The sequence below is a fragment of the Galeopterus variegatus genome, unplaced genomic scaffold (assembly GCF_000696425.1).
Source record: "Galeopterus variegatus unplaced genomic scaffold, G_variegatus-3.0.2 Scaffold2215, whole genome shotgun sequence".
NCBI classification, from domain to species: Eukaryota; Metazoa; Chordata; class Mammalia; order Dermoptera; family Cynocephalidae; genus Galeopterus; species Galeopterus variegatus.
Genome location: NW_007728326.1, coordinates 93,204 through 104,225, shown reverse-complemented (window position 1 = coordinate 104,225; position 11,022 = coordinate 93,204). Strand labels below are relative to the sequence as shown.

Genomic DNA, 11,022 nt, shown 5'->3' with positions numbered 1-11,022 from the left:
TTATTTGGAAGGATCTTTACGTACCTTTCTTGAGAGAAAAACAAAACAAAACAAAAAAAAATGCCAGTTTGAAAATCTCATTTGCTTTTAATGAGAAAGCAAGATAATTTCATGGTACAGATTACTGAATAATGTCAAGGGAGAGATTTATCAAATGGTATTCCATAATAATTACTTTAATAATTATAAAACATTCATTTTAATGTGTATGTTCCTTATAATATAGACCAAAATAATCACAAAAGTAATTTGAATTATTGAGGTTTTATTTTAAATATTTATAATAGAAGAAATTTAAAGCCCACAATACATAATTTTAAAAAAATGCAGTTATACCTAAAATATTTCTTCTAGTGTAAATTTAAAACAGTTTAAATCATTTGGTAGCTAAGAAATGCTGTATTCCTAGCATGTTCGAGGCAAGGAGGATACACCTGTAAACAAGAAAAATAAAGAAACCACTCTTATGGAACTAACATTTTACTTAAGGGAGACAACAGAAACATGAACAAACAAATTAACATATAATTTCAAATAGTAATAAGTCCTATGATGAAAATAGAATGGGATGCTACCACAGCACATGAGGAGTTCGTGATTCAGATGTGGCATTCTGAGAGAACATTCATGAAAACGTGACATGTGAGATGAGCAGGAGCCAGCCACAGAGGGTCAGGGATTAGCAATTGTGAAGACTGTAAAGCAGAAGTATATTGTCTCTGTCCAAGAAAAATAAATTATGCTACAATGATCAGTCCCCCAAGGGATGCCCCTTCTTACATGTATATGAATTCAAGGACTTATTAATTTCTAATGTATTTATCTTTTTACTCCCTAAAATATAGTTCATATACCCAGGGGATAGTTGAAATTATGTCTTGACTTTGAGCACCTCAAAGCCTTATATCCAGTTTTTGGCATTTTTAATGTTTCAAACACAACTTCTTATTTTCTATGAAAAAACTAAGGTGTACCATCTTATTATTCATGTCACACAATTCCCAAAATATGTGTGTGTGTGTTTTGGCATTTTTAATGTTTCAAACACAACTTCTTATTTTCTATGAAAAAACTAAGGTGTACAATCTTATTATTCATGTCACACAATTCCCAAAATATGTGTGTGTGTGTGTGTGTGTGTGGTATGCCTGTGTTTTTAAGTTCTTAAATTTTTATTTTCCTCTTTTCTTGTAAGATGGTTTGGCTTCCTGTCTGTGAGAAGTTGCAAAGTTCATTATCCCTGGGGAAAAACAAAACAAAACATAAATTTATAAACTAGGTTAATCTTATTGACTTTCGGGGATCTCTGAGTCACCATTACCATCTCCGATGACTTCAAAGAACAAGGTCTTTCTAGGTTTTCTTTTGTCCAAAGAGTAAATCAAGCCCAAGCAGTTAAATGTCCCAGTAATTATTACGTTCTTTTTCTTCATTAGCTGGTAAGATTTCTTAATGTTTTTGTTTTCAAGCTTTCTAAAATTGGAGAACTTTTGCATAAGTTATTCTAATTGGATTTTTTTAGCTATTTTTCATAATGAATAGTCGACTCTGTTTCACACAATAACAAAATGGTTTCTTAAGCTCTTAACCATACCTCCCTACCCCGTCCCAGAAAGATTAGCACAATCTTCACATTTTTAGAGACAAGTTGCCTTAGAAATGCTATTTATAGGCAATATATTTCTCTATCAAAGTGTATGACTCATCAAATTCATTCTTAATTGATTAAATAAATTATTAGAGCCAGTGGTTTTCTGACCCCTTTTCTAGCAATGTAGTAATAAAATCATGGCCTCACATGGTTACAAACCATGTGCCTTTTTAAATTCATTTCAGAGTCAGAGTAGGAATAAAACCTCACTGAGAATCTATAAAAGGATATTACAATTTTTAAGCACTGCTGCATTTTCATTGTGAACTAGAAATAGATAAAAAATTTCAAGCCATACACAGTTATAGAAATTTTGAAGTGTGTTACCATGCCAAGCTGTAGAGAATGTTCACTGAAATTCCCTATGGGGTCAATATAACCATCTTCATTGATTGTTTGAATGACATAAATGTCATTTAAAATCACTTTTCAAATAAAGATATTTAGAAAGTTGTAGGTACTTTGGGAAAAAATTGGGGATTTAGTTGAATAATATAAAAATTTTATTAGATCTCAAATGTTTCATCTTTTGAGTTTCAGTGTGAGGACAAAACATTATTTCAAGGCCAAAGTGAGGAATAGCTAGGAGTATAGTGACCCACTGAAACCCAGATAGGTAAGTCATTACAAGAATTATTTTAGTGAGAAACTGTACAGAATGTTGGAAAATATTGATAGAGCTATGGCATGCAAGATTTATAAGCATATATTCCAGAAAATAAATAATAAAAAATTATTTTAAAGATAACTCTATCTTCGAATTAAGATATTCAGCAAAGTAAAAACAGCAACAGTTTTTCCTATATGGATATGCATTCTGCCTTTCCCTTCCTTCCCTCTTTATTTCTTTTTATCTTCATTTTCTCACTTTCTTCTTTTCTCCCTTCCTTCCTTACGCAGCATGTAGAAAGCCTCCCGGAAGTAATTATCTAGAGAATTTGGATTATGTCCTTTATTGTCATTTTTTTTTCTCATTAAAGCAAGCTTGATTAGATGAGGCAAAACAGGACATAAACTCCAGTGTGAAAACTTTCACTAGTCTTTCTCCTTTTGGATTTATTCTCTGGGTTATCTTCAGACACTCTCATGGAAAATACAAACCAATGACGGCACTGTCCTTATAACCTTTTAACGTCTCCCTCTTAAACTGCATTGTCAAAGCTTAGATCTTAAGTATGGTATACCAGGGCTCTCATGGCCAGCCGTTATCAGTTGCTTCAGCCTCATCTCTAGACTCGTCTCACTTGAACTTACAGTGAAGTTACCCAGTTGCTTAACATTCTCTTCATAGCTCATGCTATTTCACGCCTCTTTGATTTTGCTCATGTTGTTTCCTCTGCTTAGAACATCCTTACCCAATTTTCTTCACCTGGGTAACTTGAATTCATCCATTAAAACTCAGTTTAGGTGTCATCTCCACCTGGATCTCTCTCTAATCCGCCAAATGGAGCTAAGTGTTCTTCTCATATGCTTCCACGACATTCTGTGCACTCATCCATCATAGCACCTACCACATTATATTGGGAGTATCTGTTTATTTGTTTGTCTCTTCAACCAGAGTGCAGCTTTCCTGGATTTTATTATCTTTGTACCCTCAGATCTAGCACAGCAATTGGCAGAAAGTCTCTCAATATCATCAGTTACTTCCATTGACAGAAATCCAAAATGTGAGTGATATATTTATCAGCTTATCTTAGTGGTGAGCCATTAAATACTCGATTCCTCTAAATTCCCTTGTTCTGAGTCTATGCAAGTTAAAAATACCCTTAGCTATTGTACAGAGACCATAGATCTCCCAGCCTCCCCGCAGTTAGGTTGATACAATGTGATTGGTTCTGGCCAAATGATTGTGAGCAGGACTGACACATGTTGCTTTTTTGGCAAAAGTAGTGAAGAGGCAGTATATTTTTTTCCAATTCGCTCTTCACCATGACAACTTTAGAGGCTGTATAAGAACATATTCCAAAACTTGGCAGCTTAAAATAACAAGTTTATTATGTCACAGCCTCTGAAGTATCAAGACTGCGAGCAGCTTAACTGGATGGTTCTGCCTATTGGTTCTGGCCAAATGATTGTGAGCAGGACTGACACATGTTGCTTTTTTGGCAAAAGTAGTTAAGAGGCAGTATATTTTTTTCCAATTCGCTCTTCACCATGACAACTTTAGAGGCTGTATAAGAACATATTCCAAAACTTGACAGCTTAAAATAACAAGTTTATTATGTCACAGCCTCTGAAGTATCAAGACTGCGAGCAGCTTAACTGGATGGTTCTGCCTAAGGGTCTGTCATTAAGTTGCAGTCAAGCTGGGGATGGGCTGGGGTAGAGGTGCTGTTGTAGTCATCTCAAGCCTCAATCTGAGCTGAAGGGTTTCCTTCCAAGCTTACTTAAGAGGTTGTTAACAGATCATATTTTCTCTGTGACTGTTGGCTGGAGATTTCAATTCCTTAGTAGGTGAGCTGCTCACAAGGCAGTTCATTTCCTGCAGAGAAAGAGATTCAAGAGCAAGAGAAAGAGCGGGCACTCAAGGCAGAAGCTGCAGTCTTTTATCCCGTAGTCTTGAAAGTGACATGCTTTCATTTCTGCTGTATGCTGTTGGTCACCCAGAACAATTATGGCATAATGTGGAAAGGGACTACACAACGGTGTTTATACCAGAAAGTGGGAGGTCGTTAGAAGCCATCTTGGAAGCTGGTTACCATAGAACCATATGTTGATGTGGTGCCATGTGTGGAGGATGCCTGCACCATGAGTCACTGGATGAAACAGATTTTCCAATGACATCATATGTTAAATGAGGAAGAAATAAACTTTTGTGGTGTGAAGTCTATGAGATATTCAGGGTTTATTTGCTGCTATGGTATAGCCTAGCTATTCAGACCAATAACACTCTTCATGTAACTCTGTCTACAGAAAAAGACTGTGATGACTGACAGAATTTTGGGTATTCTAGGACTTGTAAGAGTAACTTCTTATGGAAAATTAGAACATTGAAATTATGCTTCATTTTATTTTTGGAAACTTTGTAAATTTGGTTATTATGAGCCTGTCCTCAGAATATTGACAATGTCAGGTATCAAAGACAGCATAGCTGAATCCAGACAAAGAAAATTACATCCCTTATTCTAGCCTCTGGAAATATAGGAAACTGGCAAACTTTCCCTACACTGACACACGCCACTTGATATTTTTGTGTGCCCATGCTTTCTTTCATAGTGACATTAAATCACTTCAGCACTTGGGTTTTTTCATTAAATAAGATCTACCGCATAAACTCATTCTGAAAATTAAATGAGACAGAATATGTAACGATATCTTCTGAAGAATAAAATACTATTTGCACATTAAACATTGTTCTAATATGTTTAATATTAAAGAAAATTACTGGTAAAGTCTCAGTAACAATAATCCCTAAATGTATTTTAGGAATATGGTAGATAGTCATTTATTTTGAGCACTTTTTTTTTTTAACGAGAAAACAATTCTACTGGCAAGGAATTTATAGCTATTTTACATATCTATCCAATCCATCTACTTGGTTAAAAGATTACCTCTCATTGAGAATAAAGGTGAAATGAACAAATTTAGTCCTTAGAGTCATCTATTCAAAAGACTGGCCCTATTTGTCATGTATTTCATCCAAAAGCATCTTAAACTATTTCATAGTCAGGGTCTAAATGTCATTTCATGTCTGCTGGGATAGGTAATACTTCTTTGAACATATATACCATCATTCTGCTCTAGGAAAACTGTCATATAATATAAAGATTGAATTACCCAAATCAATAGAAAATTATGATTTAACTAAACATAGATTATATTTTTTAAAAATGCATCACTTTGTTTGAAAACAGAAATAATAATAATAAAAAGATCTTTAGATTATGTGAGGTCTTACATGTTTAGGACCTCAGTCTTAAATAGTGTCTAAAGATAGTACTTTCAATAACAAAATAATCCTTGGCCACAATTATCTAACATTTTTTTTTTTCCAGTGAATCACCCCTCAAATAGGCAAAAGCATTTTTGGCAGCACCTACCTTACCTTGAAATTTTCTCCTGTAAAATAACCCTAGCCTGACCTTGATTAGCTTATCAAATGAGCTCATCCTCACAGCTGAAGAACTGTAGTCTATCAGAGAAATAGCATGGCAACAAGCCAGAACAATTCTGCAAATCATCTAAAGGGCACATCTAAGCATCCATCCCTCTCTGCTTTCTTCTGCACTTCTCCAGAAGCTACTTTAGAAGCTATGGAAAGAGGCAGGATGAAGTAATGAAATAAGCATGGACCATGAAATCTGATACATCCGTGTTAGAAACCTAGTGCTGCTACTCACTGTCTGACTAAACTTTGGAATAAGTTAGAATGCTCTTTGGATTTTATTTTTTTCTCACTTATAAAGCTATTAATCTCATTATAAGTTTGTTGTGAGACATCTATAAAATAATACATATAATTGAAACCTGGCATATAGAACCTGGCAAATAGTATACAATAAATATCCTTCATTTTCCTTTGCAGTTTAAATAATTTTTAAAATAACACACACACACACAAAAAAAAAAAAACACATACACAGGTAATATGTTGATTTAACTCAGTTAAAGCACATTGTCAACATTGTGGGAGAAGTTACTTCTAACTGATGGCATTATTTTTGTAAGTCAAACAACTAGTCAGTTACATGAAAGTGCAAATGGTGAATGGACCTGAAAGGTCAGTGATTACTGTGGTAATTCACCTTCATATTTAATGTTACCTCTTTATCTTACATGAATAATGTGAATCCTTGTCCTACCACTCTCTACATAAAATTACTTATACCAGAGGGGCAAAAAAGCAATTCTCAATCTAATCCGTTTTGCAAATTTGACAGTGACATCAAAGAACAGGAAGTTGTCTGTGAGTAATGAGACTGCTCATTTGTTTAAATGTCAAACCTAAACCTCATCAACTTTCAGGGAATATGTCAGTAAAGAATGGGTTTCAGTTCAGCGAGAAAGGACTTCATTGTTATTCAGTCCTGAGAAAAATAGCTGTCAGTATCTTGAGAGCAAAGTGCTTTGAGTAAATCTTCCTTTTTAAGCTGAATGGAATTAGCCATTTCAGCACTTGGGGCTGTGGACAGTGATTTCTTCCTTGACATGAAACAAGTATCCTTACTGTAGTGGTGTTTCCTTCTTGAAACAAACTCTCCAGGCTGCAAACGTGTATCCCTAAACTATGCAATTAGGATACGAAGACTATGCATCACAGGTCTTTGCAAAGAAAAAATGGAATAACAGCAGTGAAGAGCACATTTTATCACAAAGATTAAGCTTGAAATTAAATAAAATTAGGGAAAAGAAATAGTTATGGATTGTAGCTAGTAAAACATGCCTTTTTTTTCTGTAAAGCAATCACATTCCTCTCTATACAGGTTTTTGATGAGAGAATGATGGTGCCAATAACCCCCCATAGTGCTTTATTGGCAGTTGACATAGATGCAGGGGAGAGTAGGAAGCACATCCAGTAGGTTTGCAGACAATCAGGAACAGAGAAGCCATTCTCTATGTTTTCTAGCTGTAGAGTGGAATAACAATGGAGAATAATGGATTTGAGATCAGAAGAAATGGAACTGAATCTCAGTCATATCTCTTCATTAGTCATTTCATTACTTTAAGTCTTGTTACTTCTGTTTAACTGGGTTATTGAGGTTTAAGTGAGAGAGTGTATGTGAAGGGGTCTGGCACAAGGCAGGTACTCAACATAAGTTCAGTTTTATTACTCACTTATCAGTAAATGCTGGCATAATTCAGTGAAATGTTACTATGCTAGTAGCCACATGCCTTAATAGTTGTAACTCTAAGGGTGAATGACAAGAAGGGAAACAAGAAGGACATTTTTATCACCAGATTTATCCTTATAACAAGAGCCCTACTCATGTGTTTTTCTACATTCATACACTTTGTCTCTATCCCAAGAATATTCACTTTATTTTTACTTTCAAAAAAATCAATAAAATAAAAATAGTCCAAAAATAATATAGAACAAGCAAACTAAAGTTCCCAAAGGTTACCTATTTAATCAAATAATATTTTACTGACTCTGGAGAATCCCTCTCAGTCACATACTATCAGCTATTCTGCCTGCTGAATTGGTGAGAGATGACTTTGTATGCTTCCTACCCAGATCAACACACTTAGGAGAGGAGGTAAAAATCAGGTTAGTGTTGGAAGCCTAGTAAGTTCCTCATCATTCTCCATTGCAGCCACAAATTCTCTGCTTTTGACTTCAAAGCCTCCCAGCCTATCTCACCTCCCTCACCTTCTCTCTTATTTATGGCTGAAAATTAAAAGCATCTTCTCCTAGTCTCACAGGTCTCCTCCTGTCATTTTCAACAGACACTTCCTCCACCCTGCCCTCTGCATCTGAAATGCCTCCCAGCCTCCCACCCTCCATTCATCAAGGTACACATTCCTTCCATTCACAATTCCTTTTAAGTCATCCCTCCCTTCCAAACCTTTCTTTCTTGAAGTGGATTCCCTTTTGCCCTAATACACTCCATCACCGCAGTCACCATATGGCCACCGCACCCCCTTCCCAATCCTCAGAAATTGTGGGGGGTGGGGAGGGGGATAGGAAAACTGCGTTTGCATACGGACCTACACAGGGACAGATAGACAGCGCCTAGAGGAAGCTTAACCTCGTCTTTGAAAAAAGGGAATCGGTTGACACAAATATTTCCTGAGCCTGGCAAAAAGAACGCTCTGAAAAAAAAAATCGGACCTACACAGGGACAGATAGACAGCGCCTAGAGGAAGCTTAACCTCGTCTTTGAAAAAAAGGGAATCGGTTGACACAAATATTTCCTGAGCCTGGCAAAAAGAACGCTCTGAAAAAAAAAATAATAATAAATAAATAAATAAATAAATTACATGCACCCTTTGAATGGATGGATGGATGAATGAGCGGAGGATTGAGATCTCCGTGGTACTTTTCTTATGCCCCTCCTTCTCCTTGCTCCCGGCATGGTTCCAGTTCATTTCAGCTTCAGTGAGTGAGTGCAGTTCCCTGCCTTGCCACGGTCTCGACTCCCTGCCCCTTCATAGCCACCTCTTGACGGGAGCCTAAATCTCCTGCCAAAGGGCAAGATACCCAGCTCACAAATGCTTTGTGACTTCAACAGAGCTTGCTTCTTAAGGGCGCAGTTTTGCATTCTGCAAGCGTTGCCTCTCTTCAAACACTCTGAGAAACCCAGCCATGTTACAGGAAAGGATGAGCGATTCCCTCCCCCACCTCCCACCCCCAATCAACAAAATCCACCTGAAGATCCCTGTCGCTGCCCCTCTCCCTGCGTTTGTCAGCTAAGTGCTAGAAAAAGAGACGCGGTTTCCCTCTTCTCCCTGCAGAAAAAGGAATAACCATCCCAGGGCTCAGTCCCGATTCGTAAAATCAGAAAACTTTTTAAATTTTCTTTTTATTAGTAAACCCCACCCGAAAGCAGCGACCTCTTTGTTTGCTTCCCAGGGGAAGCGAGGGGTCTTCAGAGCTTTTGCAGCCTGGGCCGAAGGGAGGTGACAGCCCTTGGGAGGGCTGCCCAGGAGGAGACTCACCCAGGATGTTCCCAATGAGAGCCACCACAAACACGATGATGTACCCGGCGATCAGGACCCACTCATATTCTTTGGGGTGTAGGTATTCCCTCCACAGGTACCGCAGGAATTCCTCGTCGTCATAGTCGGTGGGGTTTAAAAAGGGCTCTTGAGTTTCATTCAGCTCCGAAGCAGATGACCAGTTGCGACAAGGGGGGGAGTCCTCCAATTTGGTGCCGGACATCACGGGCTCCAGTCCGGTTCCGCTCAGTGCTGCAAGCTCCTCTCCGCCTGCCCCATGAGCACTTGTGGTTTGCGGTGCGAAAGGCGGCGCGGAGAGGCGAGAAGGGACTCCGGAGCAGAAAATGACGTGAAAAGTTACTGAGCCAATGCCTCCGGACTCGTATGCCGGCCAACTTCTGCGGCGGCTTTGCCGTCTTGACAGACGGTTTTGCACCGGGAGGAGAGGCGGCCGAGGAACTAGGGACCGGGCATTGGAGGCTGCAGGAATGACACCGGCAGGAGAAAGCTACCTCGGGCTCAGCTCAAGCTCAATTACTGCTCATTCCAGCCCTGAGTCCGCAACCCACAGCCTCCTCTCTGCTGAAGGAGAGCTGAAGCTGCCCCCCCCCCCAAAAAAAACCCCACCACCACCAACACCACCACCAAAAAACAAACACACACAAAAAAACTAATAAAAATTACTTTAACCTGTTTCTCTGAGGGTTAAATCTCTCTCGTTTCTACTTTTCGCCTCTATCTTTCACGTGCAGTTTCTATAAACCATACACAGACTTGAGTAGGTCTGTGAACATGATAAAAAGGTGAATACAAGGTTATTATGGGATGTGTTGATGCATTTGTCTTCGTAATGCAAATATAAAAGTAATGACGAGTAGCCCCTGTATTCCTCAAGCAGGACGATGCAGAAGTCATTCAGGCAAATATTTTCACATTTAGTATAAACATATTTTAACATTTCACATCTTCCAGCTTAGCACTTGCTGAATCTTTAAGACATCTCCTTCCTCGCCTTTTCCTCAAAACTGGGAAATGGAACCATTTTTCAATTGAAGGGTATATTTAGATGGAATTTGTGTTTGCAATAGCAATTGTCATAAAATACAGCAGCAAATCCTTGAAGGAAACTAGTCATAAATGTGATCATAGTTAATATTGTGAAGCAATAATGACCACCGATATACTAAACAGTACTAAACAGATTCGTAGTAGGATGTAGCAGTTTAAGCAGAAGTGCTCTCTGGTAAACACCCCATTGGTCTGTCTTATTGACTCAGGGCTGATGTCACCTGCCATTCTCTCATGAATTGGTTTTATCTCTAAGGATAAATATTCTGGGATTTGTTAGCATGTGAGTTCATGATCCTTTCATTCTTAATAACCATGGTAAGAATATTGCATTTGATTAATTAGAATCTTGGACTTGAGAAGTGCCTTAGAATCATCTAGCCTGAACTTCAACTTAATAATAGAAACCTCCTGATAGCATTGCTAATATGTCCCCATCTAGCTTGGACGTGGCCACAATTCACCAGCTCCACCATTATGGGACTGCTTCAGAAGTTAGAAAGCTGTTCCTTACATTAAACTAAGGTCTTAAGTGACAATTTGCCTTTCTGAGTCTTTTACCTCCATTCCCTAGAATGTATCTTGGTGCTACACAGAATAAATCTTCCACATGACAATCCTTCACATATTTAAATTCAGTATCATAGCCCAACCTCCCTTTCCATGCTTCTATATTCATTTTTTCCTCAATCTTTTCCATTGTT

The 11,022-nt window shown here is 38.0% G+C and overlaps 1 protein-coding gene across 1 annotated transcript in view; it reads right to left on the bottom strand.

Annotated features, from left to right (window-relative positions):
• Positions 1–10,435, bottom strand: part of HCRTR2 (hypocretin (orexin) receptor 2) — a 115,070-nt gene extending 104,635 nt beyond the window's left edge. The window contains exons 1-2 of the mRNA XM_008580943.1: positions 10,235–10,435; positions 9,251–9,849 (exon numbers count right to left, since the gene is read on the bottom strand). Coding sequence (XP_008579165.1) covers positions 9,251–9,473 — 223 coding nt within the window. The 5' untranslated portion in view covers positions 9,474–9,849; positions 10,235–10,435. The remainder of the gene's footprint in view (positions 1–9,250; positions 9,850–10,234) is intronic.
• Positions 10,436–11,022: the final 587 nt, after the last annotated feature.